The 27,322-nt window shown below is 45.3% G+C and overlaps 2 protein-coding genes across 2 annotated transcripts; one reads left to right on the top strand and one right to left on the bottom strand.

Annotated features, from left to right (window-relative positions):
• Positions 1–7,806: 7,806 nt before the first annotated feature.
• LMOD3 (leiomodin 3) lies at positions 7,807–14,871 on the top strand. Its single transcript, XM_030043986.2, has 3 exons — positions 7,807–8,328; positions 10,141–11,532; positions 14,345–14,871. Exons 1-3 carry the CDS (start codon positions 8,038–8,040, stop codon positions 14,369–14,371), a joined length of 1,710 nt encoding a protein of 569 aa, XP_029899846.1. The 5' UTR covers positions 7,807–8,037; the 3' UTR covers positions 14,372–14,871.
• Positions 14,872–16,862: 1,991 nt separating this feature from the next.
• Positions 16,863–27,267, bottom strand: ARL6IP5 (ADP ribosylation factor like GTPase 6 interacting protein 5). Its single transcript, XM_030044003.2, has 3 exons — positions 26,991–27,267; positions 18,936–19,153; positions 16,863–18,609 (listed from the first exon to the last, which is right to left on the bottom strand). Exons 1-3 carry the CDS (start codon positions 27,164–27,166, stop codon positions 18,437–18,439), a joined length of 567 nt encoding a protein of 188 aa, XP_029899863.1. The 5' UTR covers positions 27,167–27,267; the 3' UTR covers positions 16,863–18,436.
• Positions 27,268–27,322: the final 55 nt, after the last annotated feature.

Raw genomic sequence — 27,322 nt, 5'->3', positions numbered from 1 at the left:
ACAAATCTTTAAAGTTTACCCGAGTACGCTTATGTGAAACTTGTTGGCCAAGGTGACTTAATACATGGCGTGACTCTTGCAGCTTTCTGCTGACTTTTTCATTTGTGATCTTGGACTTGTTCAGCTTAAATGTGAGCAACGTTGCAGCAATGTTTTGTACGCAGCAAGGCTGCGTGGCTCCTGGGTGAGTGAGAAGCCTCCACTGCCGCCCAGCCAGTCCCAAAAATGTTTGTAGGAAATCCTGTAAGGGCTGAAGCTTTGCTCCATCTCCTGGGCTTTGGGGATTAATGCAGGAGAGCTGCTTCTGCAGGCAGCCTCTGAGCTTGGGGAGAAGCTCCTCATCATTGCACTTGCCTGGCACTTTCTGGATAAGCTAACACCTCTCCTAAGAGGATTTCTGTTTTCTACACTTTCTACACTGCTTTTCTTTGATCTCCTTTGTGCTTTTCTATCGTATTGAATACATTTCTAAGGCAGAAAGCTGAGAGCATCAGCTATAGCACGGCATCACACAAATATTGAAATCTATCCAATTAAAGCAAATAGGAGCAAACTTTTAATTGTGTTTATTTTATTTAATGGTTATTAATTACAATTTTCTGTATTCCATGGACTTTTTTTTTTCCTTTGTGCTAGGGGAAAAAAAAAAAAAAATCTGTGTCCTTAGTAATGTTTTATCTTGTTGGTAACAGAAACTTCCTGGAGTGGTTTTCAGATTACTTCTGTCACTTTTTGCAGCTGTTGGAGATAAATACGGTGAGGGAAAAAAAAAATAATCTTACTTTATTTTGCAAATGTGTGAAGACATAAACAGTTCTGTGTTTTTTTTCTCATCGTGTGACGCTGGGCATCATGTCTCTCCCTGCTGCATCTCCTGCTCTTGCCCTTGTTCTTCTTGTGCTGAAGGTACCAGGCTGGTGACACTGACTGCACGGAGAGCCCAGCATCATTCCTCAGATCTGTCGGGGATAATTCAGCATTCCAGTCAAGTGAAGCGATGAACGTGGTATTTGTGTAAAGCAGGGGAGGGGGACCTACAGCTCTAATCTGGGGGCAGCCAGCATTTTCCCACTTAATGCAGCCTTCATTAGCATCAATTAGCATTTGGATTTACATAATTTGGGTAACTCTGCATATATGAATGTTTGCCGTTTCACCAACCAGCGAGAAAATGGACCTTCATCCTGGCACAGATGGTGTTGCTGGGGGAAAGGATGGGGCTGCGCGTGGCGTCTGCTCGTGTTTTCAGGTATAAACTTTGTATGACGCATTTTGTTGTGGCTGGTGGTTCCAGTAACGGTCCGTGCCCACACCGACGCATGGTTGGGACTTTGGAAACTCTAGTTGCTCTCTAAATCTGACCCCAGTGTTGGGACCGACGGCGCGGGACCTCAGGGTTGGTCCCACCGGAGGCCAGAGCAGAGGGAGAAGAGGCAAATGTACGTTTGCTGTATTGTCATCCACCCTGTCCCTCCTGATTAGCTCTCTCCTCCACCAGCCCTGTTCTGTCACAAATTGGCCGAGCCCCCTTGCGTGCCAGGACAGTCTCTGCAACGCCTGGCTGAGCTTTCCGGAGAAGACACTTTCTCCCATTCCCAGCATCGCTGTGGTGCCCGTGCTGCCAGCGGGTAAGGGTGGTGACACCCTGTCTGATGCACACCCCCCTCCGTTTTCTGGCAGGACCTTCCCCTCATAGCTGTTAGACACAGATTCAGGACCACAGGGATCATCTCCCAGGGCAGGATTTATCACCAAAGACAATTACGCCCCACTCGGATGCAGCAAGTCAAACCTGATGTGGTGTTTCGTCCTTGGAAGAAGGGACGGTGTGAGTCGTGATAGGCGCCGGTAGCCCAGGAGGACACAGGACACAGATGTCAGTGCCTTCATGAAAGAGAAGCAAGACCTTTAACCAAGAAGCAGCTCTTTGCCATCCATCCAACTTTGTTATCTGTGTCTGTCCCTTGTGAAGAAAATCACCATAAATCCTTCAGCGAGTCCTTGACTGCAGAGGGATGTGCTCCGTCTCCCAGGGCATCTCCTGCCTGTCTCAAGCACAGCAGGCATGAGTCTCAATTTATATTTAATCGTTAAAGTGTCACCGAAGAGCTGAAGATGGAGAAGAGTTTGCAGCCAGCTGGGGCTCAGCTGGAGTAACTCTAGAAGAAACCCTTCCACCTGTTCCCGGGCTGAGGTTAGGGAAGGACGTGCCCTGTGCGTACATAACGAAATCGCCTTGCCGGCATCGTTGCCCATGGGCACGTTTCAGTGGCAGGATGATACGAGGTATAGGGCTGTGATAGGTTTGGATGCTATGGAAGAAAGATACGCCCTATGTTTAATGTGAAGGGTGACATTGTTTCCTAGAATGACTCCGTTTCTTTATCTGATCTGGCTTGGGCTGAATTCAGTCTTTCATATAAACTGGAGGTGATTGCTCTTTCAAAAGGTTACAATGATGACTGTCGCCCCTCGAGGAGTCCTTGGCATTGTGTTATCACAGTTCTGATTTAATAGTACTGCCAGGCAACATTTGGAGGGAAACTATAAATTTGGCTGAAAAAGGGAAGGCACATTTTAAAGTTTAATTCTAGCTACTGGTTTTAGCGTGAGGCTTTTGTCACTCGTGAGGCTCTGCCATGCGAATACAGAGCATAGATAAATTGTAAGAATAAAGGTAGACTTAATAGTAAATAATTGCTAAATTGCATATGCTGCCACAGGTAGGTTCTTATGCAGACCGTGTAAAGAACGAATGTGTTCTCTGAGGGTCCAAGCTTGCAATTCTGATGCAAAGTACTGAATCTCCAAGCCTGAGCCTGGGCCTGCCTTGCATACAGTTTTAGAATAACAAGCCCTCGGTTAATAACAGTAAATATTTAGGTAAATGCTCTGTATAATGCCCACGGGTAGCGTGTGATTCAGTGTCTGCCTGCACTGCCTTGTGCTTCGGGCAAGCTGCGGCCGTCAGACGGGAGCCAGTGCTGCCCCGGGACAGCAGCGGGTCTCCGTCCCCGGGCGGTCCCTGCCTCAGGGGGTTGGTGTCCCTCTTTAATGGCCATAACCAGCCTCAGCTCTGTCCCAAACCAGCTGAAGCCACATCGGGGCAGCTCAGGGCACCTTTTGGTTTTGCCCGTTGGTGAAAAGTCCCAGGCAGAGCCGTAGCTCGGTTCCTGAAGTCACGGTCAAACATTCAACGTCCCGTCATGAATTGCCTGTTCCCCATTAAATAACGAAATTGCTCACGGTTTCTCACAGACCCATTTTCATTCACCGCAGGCTGGTTTTCATTTGTTTGGCAGCTGTTAGCACTGTGCTTTGGGAAGATGAGACGGTGAACCACCACCCGGGGATGAAAACGTTCAGGTATTTGGAAGTGCTTTACCAAGGTCACGTAAATAACGTGAGCTGGGAAAGTAAAATATCAAGTTAGCAGGGACGTAACTAATGCTAAGTGTTTCAGGGTTTTGCCCGTGATCTTGCTATAAATGATACCTGGGAGTAGAAGATCCCTCCCGTAGCCACAGAGCTGCTTCTTTGTAAATGAGCACGGTGCAAAGAGGCATCGTGTGTCCTCTGACTGTGCTGGGAGTGCTGCTCAACCCACTTTAAAACATGGTCAGTAAAAAAAGAGCGTATATATGTTGGGGGTGGTGGGGTGGGTGAGGCGTAGCGTTGTTCATTGGCAAATAAACACAGAAACTCGGGCTTCGAGGGTGAAGTTTGGAATGTGTTTTGGCTCTGAATGGGGCAGAGGTTTGCCCCGGGTCAGCCCACTGTCAGCGTTCATATGTGGAGCTGTCTTCTGCCCCAAAATCATGGCGGTTTGGTCCACAAGAGTTGAAATGGTTTAGAAATCCATCACCTAGGTATTTAACCCTTCTCGATGCAAACCAAGATGTACACATCTGACTCGTCCATGCTTTTCCCTGCTGGATCACTTTGGACACGCCAGTGTGGGGGGTCAGTGTCCTGCCCCAGGCTGAAATTTTCTCTCCTTAATTTCTGACATGACCAAAGTCCCCTCTGTGCTCCCCCTGCCTCCCTCCACATTTTAATGTTTTCTTTTCCCTGTAATAAGGAATGTGAATGATGACAGAGGTGGTTTCCTACTGTGTAGGGAGGACACAGTGCAGCTGCTCTCAGACTTCTCTGAAAATGGAAACTAAAAATAAAATTTAAAAAAAAAAAAAAATCACTATGTTATTTTTTGGGGCCAAATTAGAGGCATCCAGGTCCCACTGAAACAGGAGACCCAGCTCCAGTTACTCCTCTCGGAGCTGAAGGAAATGGCCAGACCTGGACCTAGTGAGGTGCGGTGATTCGGTGACCGCTGGGTCGGGGGCGAGGGGCTCGTGCCCCCGTCCCTGCTGCTCCATCCCTTCCCCACGCCAGCCACTGCCGTGCCAGCCGCTTCGCCCCGGGGCTTGAGTTTGCAGCTCCCTGTCAAGCGACTTGGGCAAATACTTCAAAAGTCAGATGTCCTTACTCTATTTAAGCAACAGACTTAATCTGATATATTTATATCTGTAACAGTTTGGAGGTGTGGTGGTGGGGTTTTTTTCCCAAGATGATCCCTGGTGTTTTTCCCACAGGGTGTCTCTCTACGATTGCTCTCGTTACTTAGTGGTTGTTATTGTTAAGATCCCATCATCTGACCCTTTATAATCCCCATATTGCGTTACATTGCATTGCTGGACATTCTTGGTGTATGCTACTGTTTGTCAATTTTAGACTGCTCCATCAAGCTTACGAGTTTCTTAAAAGTGATGCAAGGTTATGTTACACAGGCACATTCTCCGACTCATTCCAGTTAATGCCTTGGCATTTGGAAATGCCATGGATTGGTAATAAAGGGAAATAAATGTGTGGGTTTTATAAGCAAAAAAATGAAAGCCAACACTATAGAAATTGCTCTCAAGCATTTGGCATCAGCATGTGTCCCATCAATTACCTTAAAAATAGAACACGTTTTAGGCACTTGAAGCATGGTTTGATGGCCTGCTTCGCATCAAATGGTGACACGGGGGTTGGCCTCTCTTGATATTTGAGTTAAAAACTTGTCAACTCTTTTGCTTTCAAGAGAGATAAGTTGGAAGTTTTGAAGAAAATGCATGAATGAGAAAAACCAATGAAGTGAAACAATCCTGCACGAGAGCCTGCTGGGTTTCATGCAAAAGTTCATCCGTACGCGAGTACCTGCCTTAGAAGCAGCAAGTATGACTTGTTCATTACCAAGGGCAGACCTTTTCTTCTATCATTTTACTCCTAAAGTGCTTTTATTTAACACTTGTTAGGTACCTCCTTAGCATGAATTTTGAGCTGCTACCCGTAGGGATGGCTTTGCGATCGCTGCAGGTACCTCTTGTCTTCTGCTTAAGCTTTGTGCGTAGCTGCTGGCACAGCTCTCTGCCGTTTGGTAACAGAGCACCTCAGGCAGCAGCTTATTAGCCTGGGGATTCCTGAGCAAGTGTCAAATTGGCGTGAAAATAGTAAGTGCCACCGATGGAAGTGGCTTTCCTGTCTTGATGAAGGCTGAGGAATGAGTGATCATTTTGGAAATCTCCGAGGGGAATACCCACAAACATAATTGGGAAGAAGATGGGAGTTTTGCCTTGGAAAGACTTCTAGATTTGGCCGTGAGCGTGTCCCCAGCCTGGAGGGTTTGTTTGTTGCCTTAACGTGCCGTTTCCAGCACACCAAACCACTAAGCAAAATGTTAGAGAAGGAAGCGAATCCTGTACTCGAGATAATTTATGGAGGAGACCTAAAGTAGGCAAAATGCGATACCCACCTTGGAAATCTGTGGGATTAGCACCTGTGTCACCGGGAGAGGTGTCACCGGGCAGGCCTTCGCTCTGCATCTGACGGAGAAGGCATCGCTCCCAGAAGTATAGTGTTTCCTAATGGAGGTATCAAGTGATATATTTCTATTTAGAAGAAAACTTGCTTTTCAAATACCTGATAGTGTTCTCAGTATCCCTGCTTTCCTTCTCGAGAGGTCTTCATGGGATTGACCCTACTTAACTTAGTAGATCTGACAAGACCATGGCCCAAGATGGCCTGGCTGAAGATCATGGAAATACAAGAAGGTGGCCAGGGGCTTTATTTACAGTCAAGAAATTAGCAAGCGATAAGTAACCACTGAATAGACAGCTTCTGTGACCCAAACAGCATCGTTTGGGAGAATAACATACCAGCTACTGAAGAGCATTGATTTATTTGATAACATCAGGAAACCATTTATGGACTCTATTATGGACAGCAATTGCTGGGGGTTAAAACTGCTAGACCAGATAGATTGATGTGTGGGTCTGCTGTTGTGCTTGCTACTGCATAATATAAAATAAGGATGTCCCCTGAAATACCAAAGGGGCAAACGGAGCCATTACGTTCTTGGCTTGGGTTTTTGTTATTTTTTCCTTTACCGCTTATTTCGTTCTTAAATTTTTGCCCTCTTCCCAGCTGTGTAGCAGCATTAATTAAATGAGGACCTTTGGATAATGGCTTTTTAACAGAGGTTAACAGGGCTTTGAACACCATGTTTCTTGTTACAAAACACAGCAAAGAGAGACTATCGTCATGCAGAGACTATTTTGATGCTGGCAGACTCCAGCAGAGCGTGGTTGAGATGTAGCGAGAAATATGGCTTAAAAGTTGGTGGGGTTTGGTTTCACAGCCTCTGGTCTGTGGTTTCTTTCCTATGAAAGACGCATTCGCAGTTGCGAGGTGAGGATTTGATTTGATACCCCCTGCAAAGAATATTTGAAATTATGAGAGGAAATCTTCCTAATCCAATGAACAGTCCAAACTGCGGCGTACTGAAATTGCACTGTAGTGGTAAAATTACCCACGCACGCTACTCTGCTTTTACAAAGCAGCCACGAGCACAGTGGTGTTGGAGATATGGCTTTCTGGTTTACCATGTAAATTTAGAAGCCTGTAAAATATTCTGAACAAAGAAGGAGGTACTTCTTAGCTGGAGTGGACACTTAATGAAAAAAAGGATTTCAGGTAATCTTCGATACTTAGATCAGTTCTACGAATATTAGCAAAGTAGATCTTTGTAGTTGCTTATTAATTCTGTAAAAAATGGTAAAAAGTAGGAAAAGGATGAACCTGACATGAACTGTCAGCCAAGATCTGTTGACAGTACAAATAACATTCACGATAGAGACAGGCCAGTCAAGAAATTGGGCACTGGCATTGCCGCTGGGCAGACTGGACAGGAGCAGGACATGGGTGTGCTGTGGGAAATGCTATGGGGAAATGCTCCCTATGGGAACGTTCCAAGGGCTGGTGCCCGTCGCCCCATGGAACCCCTGTCCCCAAGCACAAGGTGTGTGTTGTACCAGCTGTTCACCTGCCTTTTTCCATCTTGGAGGATTTTACCTTAACTAGGATCTGGCATTTGGGAGAGCTCATCGATTGCACGATGGCTGCGCTCACGCCAAAACCACCCGCAATATTCAGTCAGGGTTTAGACGTGGCTAAAGGCGGTGAAGAGCCTGCAGTCCCCAGCCCTTTTGAGATATCCGAGACATTACGGATACAGAGACCTGCTGCTGGTTCTTCCCACGGTGCAGAATTTCACCGGCACGCCTCGCAGGTACCGTTAACGTCGCTCCACCCGCCTATGGCGATTCAGGCATGGGGTGAAGCACTGAAAGGCGTAGTGCCCCAGGAGTCCTCTAGAAAATGGCCGTCTCCTGCCTTACTCAATGGGGGACGCACCAGCTGCACTGAAATGTCAGAAGGGTTTGTGCAGCTGACAGGTTGCTGAAAATGGAGCATGGCAGCATCGCCATAAATTCTCTTTATCCAGCCAAGTGCAGCTTAATATAGACTTAGCTGCACGGTCTGTCTCCCGCACTGAGACCGAGAGCTGCCACAGCTCATGACCAAAACGTGAAGTTGTGGATTTAACCGAATGAACTACTACTAGTGAGGGGGAAAAAAAAAACACCAAAACATCTTTTAAAATTTATCTTTCTCTTTAGGTTTAAAACATAATAGAGGAAGGAGAGAAGAACAAACATGTCTGAACTCAACCAAAACGCTGATGAAGAAGTGTGTCCTGAGGACATCGATGAAGATGAAATCCTGGCAAATCTGTCCCCCGAGGAGCTAAAGGAGCTGCAGTGTGAGATGGAAGTCATGGCCCCAGACCCCGAAGTCCCAACTGGGATGATACAGAGGGACCAGACGGAGAAACCTCCCACGGGGAGCTTCGACCACAGGTCCCTGGTTGACTACCTGTACTGGCAGAAGGCATCCAGACGCATGCTCGAGGACGAGAGAGTTCCCGTCACCCTCTTGCCCTCTGAGGTAACAAGCAACAAATCACAAATATTTATTATGCATCTGCTGTGGGATCTGTTTTATAGCTTTAACACCTTAACCTGTCTCTGCTTCTGTCCCTTACCTGAGGTACGGTACAAACAAATTTAAATTCATCCTAAAAGCCTCAGCAATGTCAGGATCCAGCTTGGACTGATGTCAGGATTAGTAATTTTTTAATTGTTTTTCCTAAATATTTACTTAAGCTTTTTAATATAAGAATGTCATCATTTTGTTTCAGTAAAGCAAATCACTGAGAAATTGTCATAAAATCAGTTTGGAGGATGTAATTCAAATCTGTTTGACTTTGCGTATGGAGCAACACCATGTTGCTTTTCCGTACATTAATCATGTGTATTAAACTAATTGACAGAATTTAATGTCATACCTGACAAAACCCCAAAACACTGTATTTTAACGATGTGAAACAGTTACTAACGACCAAGCATGCAAACTCCACGAACTAGTCCAACTCTCTTCAATACAGTACTTAAATTTATTCTACTATCGCTATGACTTTGAAATAACACTAAGGTCATACTTAGGTGTTTTTCAGGATGAGGGCTACACTTAAGTTGATAGAATGTAAACTTGGCCAGATGAAACATATCCATACCTGAACCTAAGTGAATTTTAAGTAACTGATTTTTAATGTTTTTTTTAAACACTAGTGGTTTTGCTAATACACAACCGCACAGTCCATCAGGGCCTTCCCAGGGCAGGTTTCATGGGCTGCCTGTGGAGAGTAGAGGGAAATCTGTGGGTTTTTTCCCTCCTGCAACACTCTTACCCTCAAAGAAACAATTTTTTTTTAACGCTTCTGAGGTTAAATCTGGAATTTGAGTATAGAGCTGCCTGCTGCATCCACAACTGGTCAAGGGATCCCCATACTAAACCCATCTACTACCACAGCCCTGAGGGCAGAAGTGACTGTGGCCGTTTTGTCTGGCTTTTGGTGAAGCACAAGCCATGACTCTGCCCTGCCTGAACTAGTGCCAGTCTTTTAGGAAAATATCTTGACCTTTATTAGGGCTTTATTAGCATTCCTCAGTGATGGAGGATCTACTTGCAAAAAGATGCTTGAAAAAAAAATCTCAGCGAGGAGGGTCTCTGGAGATGGTGGAAGTTTGCAACTAGTTTTATTTTGATCCTAGAAGCCCCACTGCCTTGCAACAGCTGTGCGCAGAGTCCAGTTTCCTATCTCTGGACTCAAAATAAAACTGAGATTTTGCTTTATCTTCAGCGACGTGCTTCCTTAGCTGTGATGCTCTGGCAGGTACCAGAGCAGGCAGCTTTGTTGTCTCATGTGCTGGATGACTCCGCTGTTGTTACTTACGACGTGCCCTCTTCACTCCTCCTTGGGCTGAGCAAACAGTCAGTGGTTAATACTGATTTCCAACGGTTTGCGGCATAAGACATAAACTTTCTCTCTTGTCAAGGAAACAATCAAAATTACACAAAATCCAGAAAGAGACTTTGGATCAGAGACTCTTAACCCCCAGAAGGGTTCAAAGACCACCTTAACATAGCATTAAATACATACAGAATTTAATTGTCAGGATTCGATTTAATAGGCAAAGATGAGAAACTGGTTTGCAGGCACTTTAAGAGCAACCGTTCCTGGTTCCCAAGCAAGCCAGCACAGCCCTGACTTACAGGCAATGACACTTTTAAGGATTATTCTATAATGTATGGGCATAGAGGTATCTAAATCCAGCCGCTACATGTTTATTTGAGCAGAAAGTTAATGTAAAAAAGCCACATTCAATTATTGCAGCTGTGAGGTTTTGTCTTCCTCAGAGAAGCACTGCGGAGGAGACGGAAGGAAAGGCCGGCGGCAGCGGCCAGGCAGCCGGCGGGAGGGTGCCAGGAGCAGAGGGAAAAGAGAGACATTACAAAAATGAGCACTTGTCCAACTCAGGAACGCAATTTGGGGAGACAAAGAAAGATGGAAGCCATAAGGAGAGAGAGGAGAAGGAGGATGAGAAAGAAGAAGCAGAGGAGGAAGAGGAAGATGATGAAGAGGAGGAGGAAGAGGATGAAGGGGAAGATGAGACTGAATTGGAAAAAAAGGAGACTTATACCAACGAGAACCGTCACAGTGATCAGACAAGTAAGAAACCAGGTACAGAATCAGGAGAAACCACAGAAAAGCCAAACGAAAATGAAAAGAAAATATCAAAATTAAACATCCCCAAAAAGTTAGCACTGGATACCAGCTTCATGAAGCTAAGTGCCAGGCCTTCAGGAAATCAAACCAATTTAGAAGAGAGTTTGGAGAAAGTCCGAAAAAACAACCCAGACGTGAAAGAGCTCAACCTGAACAACATAGAAAACATCCCCAAAGAAATGCTGATAGACTTTGTCAATGCCATGAAAAAGAACAAGAACGTAAAAACGTTCAGCTTGGCCAACGTGGGGGCCGACGACAACGTGGCGTTCGCCCTGGCCAACATGCTGCGGGAGAACAGGAGCATCACCACGTTGAACATCGATTCCAATTTCATCTCTGGGAAAGGGATCGTTGCCATCATGAGGTGCCTGCAGTACAATGAGACGCTGACGGAGCTGCGCTTCCACAACCAGCGGAGCATGCTGGGCCACCAGGCAGAAATGGAGATCGCCAGGCTGCTGAAAGCCAACCCCACCCTCCTTAAAATGGGGTATCACTTCGAGCTGCCGGGGCCCAGGATGGTGGTGACCAACCTGCTCAGCAGAAACCTGGACAAGCAGAGGCAAAAGAGGCAAGAGGAGCAGAGGCAGCAGCAAATGAAAGAGCAGAGGGAGTTGATAGCGATGCTGGAAAACGGACTTGGGTTGCCTCCCGGGATGTGGGAAATGTTGGGGGGACCGCTGCCCCAGCCGAGGATGCACGAACCTCCGCAAGCCCCGAAACCACCCGTCCCCGCGGCCGTGTCTCTGAGCAAAAGGCAGGAGAGCACGAGGCAGCCGGCCCCCGAGCAGCCGCGCAGAGAGAAGCCCGTCAGCTTCAGAGTGGTGAAGCTGAAGAAGACTCAGCGCAAACCCGCCGTGCCGGAGTACGTGGAACCCCCCGAGAAAACCAACCTCAGAGACGTCATCAAAACGCTTAAACCGGTTCCCAGGAGAAGGCCGCCGCCTCTCGTCGAAATAACCCCCAGAGATCAGCTACTAAACGACATTCGTCAGAGTAATGTCGCTTACCTGAAACCGGTAAGTGCGTAGCGGTGGCCGGGAGGGGAGGGAATCGCGTTCGCCCAGCGCCCCGGTGCCGTCGCCTGAAACGTCGGCCGTTCGGCGGGGCGCGCGAAGCAGCCGGCTCGCGCAGAGAAGCGGCAGCGACCCTCGAGGGTGCAGCCTCGCGCATCCCTGTCTGCGTCCGTAAAGCTAAAAGAAAGCGAATTCACTCGGGAGTCGAACAAAATCGCAGAAACTCAGCGTTAGCGTAACTAGGAATGGCGTGTTAGTTACGATAGGCAAAGGCTATTATGTTTGCTTCAGGAGAGCGACAGGTATTATTTTTCGCATTAGTCTGTCCTCAGTCCCCCGTAAAAACCACGCGTTGTTTTTTTTTTTAACCGTGTTTTGTACTTTTCAGTAGCTGTGTTTTTCTTTAGCTCTCGCTTTCCCCGGGAAAGCACCATCGCTTGCCCCACTCGATAAAGGCTGAACCGAAACACTGGCAGCAACGTAACTTACCCAAGGTCACTTAAGAAACCGCACGGAGGCGGGAACTGGGTTTCCAGTAACGCACTGGCCAGACTCCCCTGCCCCTGCGGTGGGTGCCCAGACCCCCGGGCTGGCCGGGGCGCGTAACCGCGCTCCTTCGGCGCTGCCGCACGCCCGCCGGGCCAAGGCTGCGGGAAGCGAGAAGGGTCGTGGTCCAGAACCGCCTTCGGTTGGTCTGGTTTAAACGAAATTAAAAGCTTTAGCACGAGGGGGAATTTAATATATTTTTTTAAGAGTTATTTTCTTTCTGTAGAGTTACTTTCTGTAACAGTGATACTGCAAAACCCTTGCTACAATATTTTTCCATGCGCTTGAGCCTTACATTTTGAATTCTAACGACAGGATGAGTAAAAGATGCTTTTTCTCGGCTGCCTGAACATGTGAACGCATTTTTACAGTTGCCTAAAAACATTTCAGATAAAATAGTTGGTCCTCTAAAATACTGTTTGGTGGCAAAAGATACAAATTGAGTTGGGTTTGGTTTTTTTTTTTTTACTATCATCAGGTTTAAAAAAATGTCAATAAGCTGATAAAAAGCAGGGAGGATCGGGGCCAAATTCACCTGGGGCACACAGATATGACCCCACTGAAATCTAGCCTAGATGCACAGCCTGCAGACTTGCTCCTGCTGGCCTCACCTGGTAACAAGGAGAGTATTTATTTTAGTGACCCTCTGCCGCTCGATTTTGTTTGCCCCTATTTAAATCAACTGCAAAATTCTAGTGCTAATAGGAAAAAAGAAATTAGATCCACTAGCAGTGAAGATGGAGCAAGGTTATAGGAAGAAAGCAGTGATACCACAGGATTTTTTTATATTCGTTTTCAAGTAAATCTCTGCCATTGAAAGTGCTCAGTGGTTGCAACTCAAGCGCAAATGTGAGCTCGACATCATCATGGCTTTGAGAATCCAAGTCCCAAACTGTGATAACTGCCTCCTGGTGATGCTCTTACTCGGGTGCCAAATTCATGGGCCATTCAAAAATGCTGGCCACCAGATTTAACCTTTTGCTTTCCTGAAATGTTTTATTTCCTTGCATTGCACCGTTATTCAAGAAATACTAAAAGGTGACTGATCTATTTGTAGCTAGCGATGTTGATGCATCTGTTTGTGTTGCTAAGGCTAGAGGAAGAGGACAGAAAATCCATTGCAATTAAAAATGGTCTAGTAGTATTTTGTAATTAATATTTTGTTTAATGTTTACATTTTAATATAGGGGCCACATCTTGCTTTCATCGATACCTACACAGAAATAATTATCCTTCAGTAATTCCAGAGGGAGTAGTTTGTCCTGAAATTTTGGCAGGGGCAGATCCTGCAGTGACCTCTGACCCTGGTCCAGGTTTAATGTGACCATTGTGTCCCCAAACCAAGTTTTGGGGTTGTGGGTTTCTGCTGGCCAGTCTGACTTGGCTGCAGCCAGGGCCTCTCCTCAGGGCATTTCTGGCCTTCCTAGGCCAGTCGAGGTTTTGCGTTTCAGTGCCACGTCTAAGACGACAAGACCTGCTCTTGTAAAGGTCATGGTTTATCTCTATGTGCCAAGACGGTGCTTGTGACGGCAGGTTGCTCTGCCGCTGCCTCCTCTCCTCTCAGAAAGATGGAGGATGACGGTGCCGGTCCTCTGCCGGCCACAGCCCTTATTTTGCGCAGCAATAATTATGAAACCGGGGTGCTGCTGGGTGCCAGGAAGCAATAGTGAACCCCAGCCATTCCTCCCAAAATCCTCGGGAAGTTTTTACAAATGAGGGCTGTGGAGTTTGGGGCGGAGGGTTCAATTCATGGTCCATCCTAAATGGGGCAGATAACTGCTATCCCAGCCCATGGAAAGATGAAGCAATGGACACACGTGTTGGGGTTTGGGGGTTTCTTTCTGTTTGGTGGATTTTTTGGGTTTGTTTTTTTTTTTTTTGGTCCTCTGTTATAGGGGCCACATGGTTTGGATTTGGGGCCTTAGGGTGTTTTTCTCACCTGCCTGCGTGATCTTGGTAACTCATTTGCCTCAATATCCCTAGCTTCCTCTCTAAATTGGGGTTTTACTGCTTGAGCAGAGCTGGGCGTTTGTTCGCTCCATGGTGGGACTCATTGCTTGCAAATTTATTTACTGGGCGTTAAGCATTGCAAAGAGCAAGTAATTGGGGAATTACAAACAAAATAAATTCTCAACCAGAGCTCCTTGGAGCTCCTAGCTGTTGTATTTTTGATCTTTTTACAGTTTCTGAAGGTTTCTGTTAAACTAAAGGGGTTTGGGAAATAAGACTGAGAAATTTCTTCCTCCTAATACTTACTGTCCTTGTCCAGGTGCCATTGCCAAAGCAGCTGGAGTGAGAGACCAGGCTGACCCGAAGAAACAATTTGGAATTAAAAACTATTCAAGTTTTGCTTACAACTGTTTCAGCAGATGTTTTCTGCAGAACCCAGGTGGTATACATGACTCTTTGGGAACAAAGCTTGCGATACACACTTTTATAAGTGTGGTGAAAACGGCTGGCATGGGAAAAGTCAGTGCTAAGCGTTTCCATCAGGTATCAAACAATCCTGGTGCCATCTGTCTGCCAAGCGGATTTGAGACTCCAGTTTGTTGTGGGAGTATTTTCTCAGAGGCAACAACAACCTTGCCTTTCTAGTTTGTCAGCAAACTATTTTGCTTCCATGTTGTCCTTCTGCTGCCAGATTCTGCAGGAACATGCTGTGCTCTATCTTATCCTTCTTTTCACACACACGCTCCTTTATTATTCTCTTGTCCATGAGAAATGTATCTGGGTTTCCATGTATACAGCTTCATTTTTTAGGCTAAGGAAACAAATTAAATAAAGTGCTCTCTGTAAGATGTGTGCAGCACTTCCATGGCTAACGAGACGCTCACAGAACAGAACAACTGCTCTGGTACGTGGAACACCTCGGCTTGGTGGTTTCAAGCTACCTCTATTTCAGAACATGATCTAGTTGGTTTTGCACCTGATCAGCATATAAAAGGTGATGCCATGCTTTGTTTTGAGAGCTGTAACCTTCATTACCGATGATTCACCTCTGTCCATGATGTATTCCTTAATTACAGCCACCTTGGAGCGCACCAAAATGCCATTTCAGGTCTCTCTCCACACTATTCTTGTGGCAGGAGGATGAACCTTAACCCTCTCCTTGCCAGCGGTTTAAGAAACTCATCGTTCCTCCTAGTAGGGGGTGTGAATAGCACGTCTCACCCCCTAGCAGGGCTGGATATGATGGGGTTAAACCTGCATATACTCAACTTCGTTTTTCCTTAGTATTTTTGTGAAATTTTTTCTCCTCCCCTTTTTTAATCACAGCAGTTTTTTTGCTGCAAGCCTTTTTTGTAAAGCTGCTTCAGGTAAGTCACATTCTTGTGGAACACATCCACAAGAGACCAGTTGTTTTGGTTTTTTTTGTTTGGTTTTTAAAGTTATAAGGCATAGGGAAAGAAGAAAGCCTTTCCCTTTACTAACATGCAGCTCCCCTGCCTTCCTGTGGCTGACAGACTTGCTCAAAAGGCACAGTTTTGCAGCTCCTGGCAGGAGTTCCTTGAGGTGAGTTTCTCCTTGCTCCTGCCTGTAACACCCATGGCCACAGTCCCCTGGCAGCTAAATCCCAGTCCCACCTCGCTCCCCTTTCCCACATTTATTATAATAGTCCTGTAGTATCAGCAATGTCCAGGACCTCTTTGATTCCAAGGTAGTCTCTGCTATCATTAGTTCAAGTTTTCATTTATACTTGTCCTTCCCGTATCTATCATCCGGTCTCTTTCAAAGCTCTGTCTTCCAGACTCGTAAAGCTCCTTCTCACCTCTGCTTCTGTCTGCAGCTGTAATGCCGCAGACTTGGGAAATGTGGTTGATGTATTGCCTAAGACGTAGCAAGTAGTTTTTAAGTATCATGTAAGGGGGAAGAGGAGAGCCATTTCTGCATGGCAGAGACATAAAAAAGGAAGTAACATTTTCATTGTACCCATTTCATACAGCCCTCTCTTTTGGTAAAGGATAAAGTAGGAAAGGGAAGGAACTTGGTACTTCTAACCAAGCTCTCACATGGAGCACAGCAGCAAATGACAAGTGCAAAAAGCAACTCCCCCAGGAAGCTATTAGAGCACGCTGCTCTCCATACTGGCTTCAAGGCCAAGCTAAGACAGGGAAGTACAAAGGAAAATATAATATAGTGCTTTACAACCTCCAACTCAAGCTGCCAAGCACAAATTACTGCTATACCCAGAAGCAGCCAAAGCAGCAGTGCTGCAGCAGCTGACACGTATTACCAGGATATATACAGCAGGACCTGTGAAGCCCTGCTCTGATCCGTGTTCTCCCACTGAGCAGCCTCTTCAGTGATCACAGGAGGAGGGAGGCAGCCAGATACAGAGATCACACCATTAGTTTGACCGCAGCAGAGCTGGCTTCCTGGTACTGCTCAAGGTACAGCTCCCAGTAATCCTAGGAGCCGAAATCCCTCTCAGGTAATTAAAAGAAATGGAAAATCCCAGTTAAGTAAAGTAGAGTTATATAAGATACTGAAACAGCATGAACAAAGGCCTTAAGCACTACTCCACCTCTGCAGAGAAGCCTTTGTAAGGGTGCAAGAGCAAGGCCATAACATTTCTGCAGCTCAGAGGTCCCTCGTGCCTCAACAAAGTTAATACAGACACAGAGCATTCAAAAACAGCAGCTTCATCACAAGCACGGGCTTGCGGCAGGATCTGCAGGGTGACAGCAGATCTCCCACCCCCGCTCTACGGGGTTCCACCAACTATAGAAACAGACAAGATCAAGTCTCCAACCACTTTTCCCAGCCTGAATAAATGCACTCAGTAATGACCATTAGAGTTTATTTTTCTTCATAACTGTTCAGTATTTTAAATTCTACAGTAATGAAGTCATAGGCCACTACGTTCTTTAAGCGTGGAAACAGTTTTCAAAAAACAAAGACCATGCGCTACAAGTGAGGAACAAGCCATTGACTCTTCAGCTGGAATATACAGACATTTTCAATAAATACTGATCACTTTAACACTTAAATGGAATGACATGTTCAGATTTCTACACAGTTCACTATGAAAACAGCATGGTAAGTTACATAAAAGCTTCAACTTTAAGGATCCTTGCTTTTTTGTTAAATTAATTACTTCATTAGAAAAGCGAAATGCAAGAATATCTGAAATGGAGTGTCACCTGGACAACTTTTTTCCCCCCCTGTTGTTGGTAAGCTCTTGTTATCAAGATAATTCCATCAGAGCTGGCAGTTAAGTTAAAATATATATATATAAAAGAATCCCCCACACCACTTTCAGGAGTTGTTACAGGCAAATATCTTCATGAATTTGGAATGGGTTTTCAAAAACTGCATCTTGACATTTATTGCTTTTACTTGTAAACCTGAAATCTAGTTTATTCCTTTGAAGAGTGTCAGAAATACAGAGTCAGTGAGACACATGTTTTACTTATAACTTTGCATTCTGGTTAAGAAGAAAGAAAAAAATGACCCACGCTTGAGAACACACATACACCTCCATCTACAAAACAGCCTATACAAACTAAAGGAGAACAAGGTAAGTCCTAAAGTAGCAGTATTTAAAAAACATCAATAGGGTAGAATCCTAGCTCATCCAATGTATCTGAAAACTTTCTTTTCTCCCATGCTCGGCCATAGCTTAGCTGATATGCAAGGAATTTTGCCTCTCCTGCAGAGAGGAGCAGTTTCTATAGATCAAGAGTTTGGAGAGACCAAAGGTGCATTTCACTGGAACTGACAGAGGCACAGTGCCATATATAGTCTTCATGCTTAGATCTATTTAGACTGTTTCCCAGCTGCTAAAGGAGGAATGTGAGGTGAGGACAGGAACCCATATTCATTACAAGTACTGCACAGTTTTACTGCTTGCCAGTTAAGCTAGCAACGTGGTCCCAATACAGACCACTCAAGTGAGGGATTTGGAGGATGCCAGAGATACCTACTTTTGATACGTTCCAGCTCACCTTGAATATTGCCAGCCTGAAGGGGCTACTCAGCATAAACTGGCTAAACTGCCATCTTGTAGAACTGAGATGAAAGGGGTGTTACTTTTAATAGACAAGTTTGCTACAAGATAGTTTGCATTCCATAGGTTTCCATCTCTTCCTCCTCCACCTCCCAAAAGAAGAGACAAGCAAACACATTTAAGTTAGTATGTATTTGTGTAAACACCAGTAGATTTTGCTATACAATAGAAAAAAGTTGCTGCTCTTATGTTCTTAGAGGAGCCCTGAAGACCCTGGAATACCTGTATCCTGCAACTATTAATCTGTACCACGTGCATTTCCTGTTTTGTACACAAACTGAAAGCAAGCTTGAACAATAGTAAATAGCAACTACACTCCTGCAACAGGTAAAAACGCCATGTTGCAGCTGCTTACTCCTTCACTTTAGATATGTAGTCAGCCAGTTTGTTGATACTATCCTCTTGCTGTTCTAGAGCATCCAGTATGATGCCCATTGGGGTCTTCTTCAAGCCTATTCCTTCCATCTTGTTCTCCAGCTTGTTCTTTATATTCCGGAGCCTCAGAGAAGCATGGACGAACATCACTGCATGGCAGAAACACACTTATTAATTGTTAATGCCCAAGGAATGCATAGTTCTTGCAGCGTTCATCTTAAGACACACTCCAATGCTGTGACATCACTGGAAGAAGATGAAGTCTCACTGACCGCTTAAGTTAACCGCAGGTACCCACTTAATAACAACAGTGAAGATGGCTTGTGCTGTTTTGTGTCCCCTCCCCTGCAATTGTGTTTTGGGATCATTTAACTAGACATAGTAAAGACAACAGCCAATTTAGACTCTGCAGACTTATTTGAGAAAGCTCAAGTCACACGCCACTAGCCCCCCAGAGAAGAGGAAAACTACTTACAGAGGAGAGGAAGCGTGATCCCAAACATGAACACCATGACATCTCCCAGATAGGAGATCAGGAAGTAGCTAGACAGCATGATGACCACTACAAATGTGGTTGGATACTGCTTCTTCAGCCTGCGGAGTATATCCTTGTTGTGTGATACCCACACAAACCCCATGAACACCAGCACCACCACAGTACCACCAATAAGCATATTCAGGGGACTCAGAAACCTGGAGAGAAGAAGCGGGGGGGAGGAAAAAAAAAAAAAAAAAAAAGTGTCCCATTTCAGAGCCTTCATGACTTGTGTCCATATAGCAAACATCTAGCTCCCTGGTCATTTGTTTACTAGGGAGGTAAGGCATTAAGAAGGCAGCTGCTGCTGTCAAGATCTTTATCAACTTCTGATTTTTAGGTAGAAGCTAAATAAAGCAACAAGTGCAACTGAACAAGCAACCCTTAGTGAATATAGATAATCTTTGTCTTTATGTTCTCTTCCTGAGCATAGCTCAGGATAATGAGTTTCTGTAGCACCTCATCAATAGAAGCACTTACCACCAGGACCCCTCCTACCTGTGCAATCAATGCATTCATTTGGTACCAGACCCAGAGTTAGCAAATCCCAAGAGCAGGTGGAGCCAACAATCAGTTGCCCAAGGGACTGATCTTTTCCCTACACATGACCAAAACCAGGCTCAGCCAAGCCTAGTTCAGATGAACTAGCTTTTCATGTTATCTTGTCTAGGTTTGCAAAATGGGAAAGGTAGGGGAATGTTGAGTAAAGGAAGTTACTTCGCTATTTCTTATTTCTGAATAAACCTTCTTATTGGTTTACACCCAAACAAAATAATTTTGTGAACCTGCAGAAGGAGCTTACCGCCAACACATGCACCAACACCAGCACAACAGATGGAAGCCCAGTCCCCAGCAAGCAGGCCTGAGAGTCAGAAGGAACTGGAGTACGGCATAAAGGTCTTGCAGGAAGACAAGCCAGGCCTCGCAAGAGGGTCACTGCTGAGGTTTGTGTTCTATTATTGTTATTGGCGTTACCAAGCAAACCAAGTCAGAGTCGATCAGCTTTGGACTATAAACAGCAAGCCCCTTTTTTGGACCAGGACAAGAACATCACCTGCTCAAACCACTTTCCCAAGTATTTAGAGCTTGTTTAGAGTCAAGCTTTCAGCAATGACTTTGCTTAGCTTGTTTCCATACTCGCACAAAGTCCAGGCTCTATTACACTTCACTTATATAGTAATAAGTTATGTGATTTCATGTGCATTCTGATTTACTTGCTTGTACATGCACTGATCTAATTACACAGCAGCTGAGGGCTCTGAGCTTTTACAACTACAACAGCAGCATAAAACAGCGTAACACTGCCCTGATAAAGCCAGACGTAGTCAAGATTTTCTCTTGAAGCCTTTGCAGTCAGTCTTACTGTTCCAAAGCTAACAGACACAATGACTCACCACTCCACCCCACTGCTGAGGAGGATGCTATGGTTTGTGGTCTGTGCTTCATATCCGGCACAGGCAGAAGAAATCTATTGCTGGACTGGTATGCCAACACTCTACCTGCAGTGCCAGAGAGCATTTTCCTAGAGAAGGAAGAACCCCCAAGAATTATTTCAGAGCAGAGACTGGCTCTCAATTCTTTAATTCAGTTGTGCCAACAGGAGACAGCACGACTAGATGGAATGAGATTAAAATTCAGACTAGTTTTTCCACCTGCTTCTGCTACTCATGCTGAAAAGCCAACAGGACTTTTTGGAAGTGGTGATAGGGCAGGCTTGCTTGTTGCATCTGAGTCACTCCCTGTAGCCAGCCAGGTTATATTTAGCTCTGAATTGTCAATCTTAAGTTTCCAGGCTGGAAAAAGTGAACAGCATTGCTCTAGAAAGAAATCAGTTTCATCTGTGCTCCTTTGCAGCAGGAGGAGGGTGACTCATGACTGGACCACACTAGTGCCTGGCTTATATACATACTACTGGACATATGAGATTCTTAAAGTAGAAGTCACCTCCACATCACAGCTATCTTGGAGCAGAAATGGCCAAACTTACTTGGACAACTCACAACAACCAATTTTTTTGTTCCTAAAAATCTACAGGCAAGAGAATCCTGGAAGCAAAAAAGGGCTAGGCAGAGCTCCACTCTACATTTTCCATGTGTCTGGTAAATACTCTCAAAGCTTCATCTTCCCTACACTTCCCTCTACTCTCATTACAACTTCAGAAACTGGTGGTGAAGTGCAATTCCACCATATTTATAAGGAAGAGACCAAAGACTTCTCTGCTCTACAGTTCTTTCTGGTATTATGCAGGTTCTGTATAACTGACTGGCTATAAGGGATATGAAGGGGGGGGAAAAAAAAAAAAGAAAAGAAGAATGCATTCAAAATATCCCACTTTCCTGGGGAAAGTTATTTGAATTACATGTTTTCTGAAGTGGGCTGCATTCCAACGCGTACAAGGAAACAGTGAACATAAGTATCAAATGAAGTCATTCAGAGCCACATGAAAACAGATGGGGATAGCAGTTGCCACTACAAACTGGTATTCAAATTATCAGCCATGTGTCCACAGACTTCAATACTGTTGATTACAGTACTGGATAGGGTGTCATGTGCCAAGCTCCCCTTTATCGCTTGACTTGCCCACAGTGTAATTCACAGCACTAAGATTCTCCTAGAAATTCGTATATATAAACTTCTTCTCCAACAATGGCATTTTTCGGGAAGGCGGACCTCCATTACCCAGTTTCACTCAGATCTGTTGGCACACTGCTCTTGATAACACAATAGCTAAAGACTAAAAAGGAAAAAACAGGGACATATTATTTTAGAACACCAGTGTCTGGGGAAAAAAGAGAGCTGTATAACAGCCCTAGAAGTCACTTTATAGTTGAACCACCAGCATTGATATTGGCCTTGTTTATATAGAGATCAGAACACAATATGCCAAATTCATGCTCACGCAAGAAGGCTGGAAGTCTTTCAAAGCTGCAGAGACAAGGTAAGTGACCAGCCGTCAAGTATGTTACAAGATACTTTCTAAATATAATTCCCTTTAGCAGGGATTTATGAGACTTCTCAAATACCTAAAAATGTAATGCATGGAACTATTAGCATGGCAATGGTATGGTAACTTGAGTTTACACTGCTCAGATGACTTAGGGGAACAAAAAACTTTTGGGCTTGGAGAAGAAAACCACTAACTTTCACGACCCTGAAAGGAGTCAGTATGGCAGGACTAAATAGCATTTGGGGGTGCTAACAGCCCAGAGCACCCTAGCTGGATGATCTTCTGCATTGCTCTCTGTAGCGGACAAGGCACAACCCTGGTAGGATGCTGTGACCTCCAGTATGTCCGGGTCAAACTGGCAAAGAAAAGCCATCGCCTAGATTCAGGTCTAGCAGTGTTGCAGCAGGGCAACTTTCAATTGTACTCCTGCTGCCCTTCAGAGACCAGGTGTCCTTCAGCATCTGCTTCAATACAAAGTAAAGAGATGGGAAAAATAAGTAAAAGAAAAGAAACATCCTGCCTGGCTGCGGGGACACAGGCATTTTCCTGTGCCAAGTAGCACCATGGGACACACTGGGTTTGTGAAAGTAGTATCAGAAGATAGCAGAGATGCTAGCAGCTGGGGGTGCAGGTGTGTGGAAAGAAGTACTGGCAGCTACCTCTGGCCAGCAAAAACAGATTAAGATGAGGTACTTTTTTTTTTTTTTTTTTTTTTTTTTAACTGGATTGGTAATTCTAGACCTGCCCTACATGCATCACAAGACAGGTTAGATTTCCCATATAGGTGCAGGAAAGTCCAAAGAGCTCTGCTTTCAGTGACTTACCATATCACCTCTTTTTGACAGGTTATTTCATATATGCAGGCTTGTGCACAGCCTTATAGCAGGAGAGGCGAGCAGTTACTTGGAGAATATACAGCTATTACGTAGGGAAAAGAGATGCATCCTTTGTGCAAGGCAAGCAGCCTCCAGCAGCATGAGCCCTGAAATCAGACAGGCCGCAAAAAAAGCAAAAGCAAGCTAGCTCCATCCTTAAATCATCTCCATTTTAGATGACTGTCTCAGGGTGATTATTCAGCAGTTGCTGTCACATCTGTTTCTTCTGCATGTGACCAGGCAAGTCTGAACAAAGGCACTGAGTAGGAGACTTGCAGTTATTGAGAAGAGCATCTCTTTACTTAGAGCAGCTCAGTTAGGCCATTACATCAAATAAGCATGAAAATTCCCTTTTAGAAGAGTTTTGCTCCACCACATTCCAAGTGGTGGGCAGGTTAGAGCACTTAAATGCTTCCTTCCTCATTTGTATTAATTTAAACAACTTTATCTTTAAAGTTCTGCCTCCTCTCTCCCCATACTTCTAGCTTCACTGAGGTTATACAGCTGTAACTAGAGGCAGCACACAAAACTATATATAACATGTTATCCCAGGTGATAGCCCTCAGCATCCACAGATTTAGCAATGCTTCTTTACTTACTGTTGCTCACTTACATTGCTTTGAGAACAGGAGACAGATTCCTTTCTGCAGAATTGCCAGACCTTTATGAAGTTATGTACTAGTATTATTATGCAACATATGTTTTAAAGAGATGTATTTTGCTCGCTCATTCTTAATTTTTCAGTAGGCATCAGAGAAACTAAGCGTTTTGCTGCCCCCGAGTCTTTGTTTTGGCAAGGGAATTGCTACAAGCACATCAGCTAAGGTAGCAGTTTGGGGGAGGGAAAAAAAAAAAAAAAAAAAGGGGGAAGAAAAAAGAAGACACACACTCATTCATTGCTAGGGGTTGTGCAGATGGATAGTAGATGTTTTAGAGAAGAAGTGGCAAAGGAAAGAGACATTGAACCTCAGGCTGCAAGGAAGACATTATACCAGAAGAGAATGAAGACTCTTAGATGCAGCACTCTGAAATCCAGCACACCTTTTAGTACTGTCAGATTTAGAAACTAATTTTTACCAAGTACATGGCAACAAAAGCCTAGAAGAAATTACATCAATTGAAGTAGTGAAGTTTGAACTGCAAGACAGAGACGCCTTTTTGGAGCAGGTGAGAGCACAGACAAATTCCACTTATTAACCAAACTGATTGGTTGAGGGGAGTTGCAAGCTGTTGTGGGAGGCACCAATTCTAATAAATATCTGTACAGCACTCGCAATTACAGGGTCCTGGCTGAGGGTAAGAATGGGCGAAAGGGCACAATCTGGTTTAGTAAAGATCTTGGTTTTTATCAACAGTCTACTGCAACAGAGTTGTACGGGGAGAAAAAAAAATAGCACACTAGTCCAGATTCATTTTTAAAAGAGTTTGCAGGGCGGGGAAGGTGGGAGAGACAAGACTGCTGCCACCAGCCTGTATTAGTAGAGTAGCACTAATTCAGTAGTTTTAGTTTCTTGTTCACAGATTTATTATTTTCTACCTAGTCTTGTAGGCTGAATGCAAAATATACATTATTGCAAAGCACAGAACATCATTTACATGTGACAGTAGCTACCAGAGAAGGCAAAAGGAGGGAGAAGGGCAGGGAAATGATGCAGTAGAGACCATTACAATTCCACTATAATCACGGTAAGGTTTTCCCATACCTTGTAGAGAGATGGCAAAAGGCTGGAGAGGTCAACTTTGTTGTATGGGAGGCAGTAAGCTGAGGCTGTGGCAATAAGCACTGTACTTCCAGTATCGAGAAAGCTCTCAGCTACAATTTCCATGTCAGCCCAGCACCACCACAGCTACCAAGTATTACAATAGCTGAAAACATCACCTCTGCATTACAAGTCTGTCTGTATGATTAGATGGTTTAAGAACAGGTAGAGTTGGTCATGGGCTAAGTTTAGTTTTGATCGCAGGAAGACCACTACATTAGCCGTTTCAACAATCCTGCCCTTAGGCCTGTATACAGCCCTGGAGTTCCTAAAAAGCCATGATTCATCGTTTATCACTCAGGGATTCCTGTCCCATTACAGAATGAAGTGCGAGACAACAACTTAATCATCAAGTTAAATTTATTGGGAGAACATTCTTTACCTTTCTCCCAAAGCCACAGTCAGGCCAAGCAAAAAATCTTTTTATTAAAAGGAATGGATAGTTTTTCCTCTAGTGAAGTATTATCCTGTTTCCTTTAGAGTTTTTCTCCCATCCTCTTTTAGTTCAGTGTTAGAAGAATCAGATTCACCATATACCAAAGGCTCTACGACATGCAATAAAAAAAGATATTTGAGATCATCAGGATTCCATTCCAGGTGTTCCCCATCCGTTAGCTTTCAACTCAGAGGGTTACCACTCAATATTAAGATACTAGAATTGCAGTTCTACTATTAATCTCCACCTCCTGTGGCTCTCTTACTCTTCCACCTCCCACCCCAGCAAAACAGTTGGAAATAAGTGGGAGATACATCACTCGTGATCTGAAGAAAAGAGATCAGAGTTCAAAGGGAAGAATTTAGAAGACTGAGTAAAAGCTGCTGCCATCCCAGTTTTCCAGCCAGATATATCAAAACTGTTTACATTTTTTCCCCCAACTTCTTGGGGAGAAGAGCTGTCCCCCTGCTTTCCAGGGCCACTGTGATTTACCTACTCATTGAGAGCTGGCTACAGCATCGCACTGCTAAACAAGGGTAGATGAACACACAAGTTTAGACCAAGATGGTATAAGAACAGCAAGACCATGGAAGTCTCATTTTACCAGTCTAGTAGTCTATTGAGCTGACTGCAACATATTCCCACCAAAATTAAGAAGAAAGCCTACGCCACTGTGCCAAACCTTTAACCACCATATGCGTCAAGAAGAAAAAGCAGGGTTCTCAGACTCTTCTTTCACAGAGCACAGGCCAAAGCTCCCTGCAATGCAGAGTATCTTCACCAACCTAGATGCTGGGTCAACATCTTCAGAAGCCCTAACAAGATGCAGGCTGCTTAACAAAAAAAAAAAATAATGCATTTACGGGAAGAATTTTAAGCCTCTGCAACATACAAGATAAGATGCACTTCAGCCAAAATCACTCTGGCCTAGTGTCTGGGCAATTCTCCAATTTAAGCATTCGCATTTGCGCATTGTTTGTTGTGAAAAGTGGAGTATTCCAGTTTCCATATTAAAAGCTTAATCATCAGCCTCTGCTGCATGTCTTGCTTAAGAGCTTTCTGACCAATGACCCTAGAGCAATACTTGAAGAAGAGTCACATAGGCTTTGATTCAAAAGATGATTATAAGATTATTTCCCAATTCTCTTCAGGAAAGCTGGGCCTGACAGAACATCATACCAGGAGATGGTCCTGCCTTGAAGGTCTCAATCCTACCCACCAAAATGAAAGGAATGGGTACCTAATTTATTTTATATTAAAGGTTTTTTAGTATGAGCTACTAGCTCAGAAATAAGACAGGCTTGCTCTGTCCCCTGGACATAAGCTTAGAACTGTAACAGAGAGCAGAATTCATCTTGTTGGGGTTTGGTTTTTTTTTAATTTAAAGCGAAGCTTATCTTGATCAGTCACACTGGACAGATTTAGTGAGGAAGCGCAGATCACTGTGCAGCATGCAGCCTGGTTTTTCAGAAAGCAGCAACATCCAGCACACAAACCCATGGCTGCCTTCTGCCAGGCGCACGGTGCCCCGCGACAAGTTAGGTGCCTGCAGCCCTCTTCCTTGGGCAAAGGGACTCGATGAGCGGGGAAGAGAACAAGAGGGAGTCCTCAGATCTGTTAGACCCCCACCAACAGATAAGTAAATAAATCCTACACCCCACTCCCAACCTGAAAAGCCCCACCTCCACAAGAGAGGCTGCAACCAGGCCTTAATTTTTTTAAACGACACCAGGCAAGTCGGAGGCTTAAGGAGAGGCAGAGGAAGGGAAAGGCATCCTCCCTGCCCCTGCACCCCCGACATCCCACCCGGCAGCGCAGCGCCCGGGGCCGGGCCAGACCCTTTCCCGTGGCAGCGGGCCGAGCCGCAGTGCCGCCCGCCCGGGGAACGGGGCCACCCCCCCGGGGAACGGGGCCACCCCCTCCCCGGTCCCTCCCCGGCCGCCACCGCCGGAGGGAGAGCGAGGCCCGCGCACTGACCCCACGATGGAGACGACGGCGGCGGCCACCATCAGGTAGTTGGTCTGGTAGTAGAGCAGGTTGCTGACCACCCGGTTGTTCCATTTCGAGATGTCCTTGAAGTCAGGCCGGGCGAAACGGTCCGAACCCGGGAAGAAATCGTCCCAGGCCCGCAGCGGAGCCACCTGCACCTCCATGGCTGCCGCCGCCTCCCCGCCGCCGCGCAGGCCTAAGAGCTCCGCGGCACCGCCCCGGGGCGGCTCCCCCGGCCGGCGGCTCCGGCCCCGCCACCCGGCCGCGGCCGCTGCCGCTGCTCGACGCGGGGAGGCAAGTCTGCCGAAACCGTGAAGAAG

Source organism: Aquila chrysaetos, chromosome 20 (assembly GCF_900496995.4).
Source record: "Aquila chrysaetos chrysaetos chromosome 20, bAquChr1.4, whole genome shotgun sequence".
NCBI lineage: Eukaryota > Metazoa > Chordata > Aves > Accipitriformes > Accipitridae > Aquila > Aquila chrysaetos.
This window is presented reverse-complemented; position numbering and strand designations above follow the sequence as displayed.

Excerpts from the sequence above, each read along its gene's own strand:
- LMOD3 (XM_030043986.2), top strand. The coding sequence starts at position 8,038 with ATGTCTGAACTCAACCAAAACGCTGATGAAGAAGTGTGTCCTGAGGAC. Across the intron at positions 8,329-10,140 it reads TCACCCTCTTGCCCTCTGAG|AGAAGCACTGCGGAGGAGAC; the intron begins GTAACAAGCAAC and ends TGTCTTCCTCAG. Across the intron at positions 11,533-14,344 it reads ATGTCGCTTACCTGAAACCG|GTGCCATTGCCAAAGCAGCT; the intron begins GTAAGTGCGTAG and ends GTCCTTGTCCAG.
- ARL6IP5 (XM_030044003.2), bottom strand. The coding sequence starts at position 27,166 with ATGGAGGTGCAGGTGGCTCCGCTGCGGGCCTGGGACGATTTCTTCCCG. Across the intron at positions 19,154-26,990 it reads GCCGTCGTCTCCATCGTGGG|GTTTCTGAGTCCCCTGAATA; the intron begins GTCAGTGCGCGG and ends TCTTCTCTCCAG. Across the intron at positions 18,610-18,935 it reads GATCACGCTTCCTCTCCTCT|TGATGTTCGTCCATGCTTCT; the intron begins GTAAGTAGTTTT and ends TCTGCCATGCAG.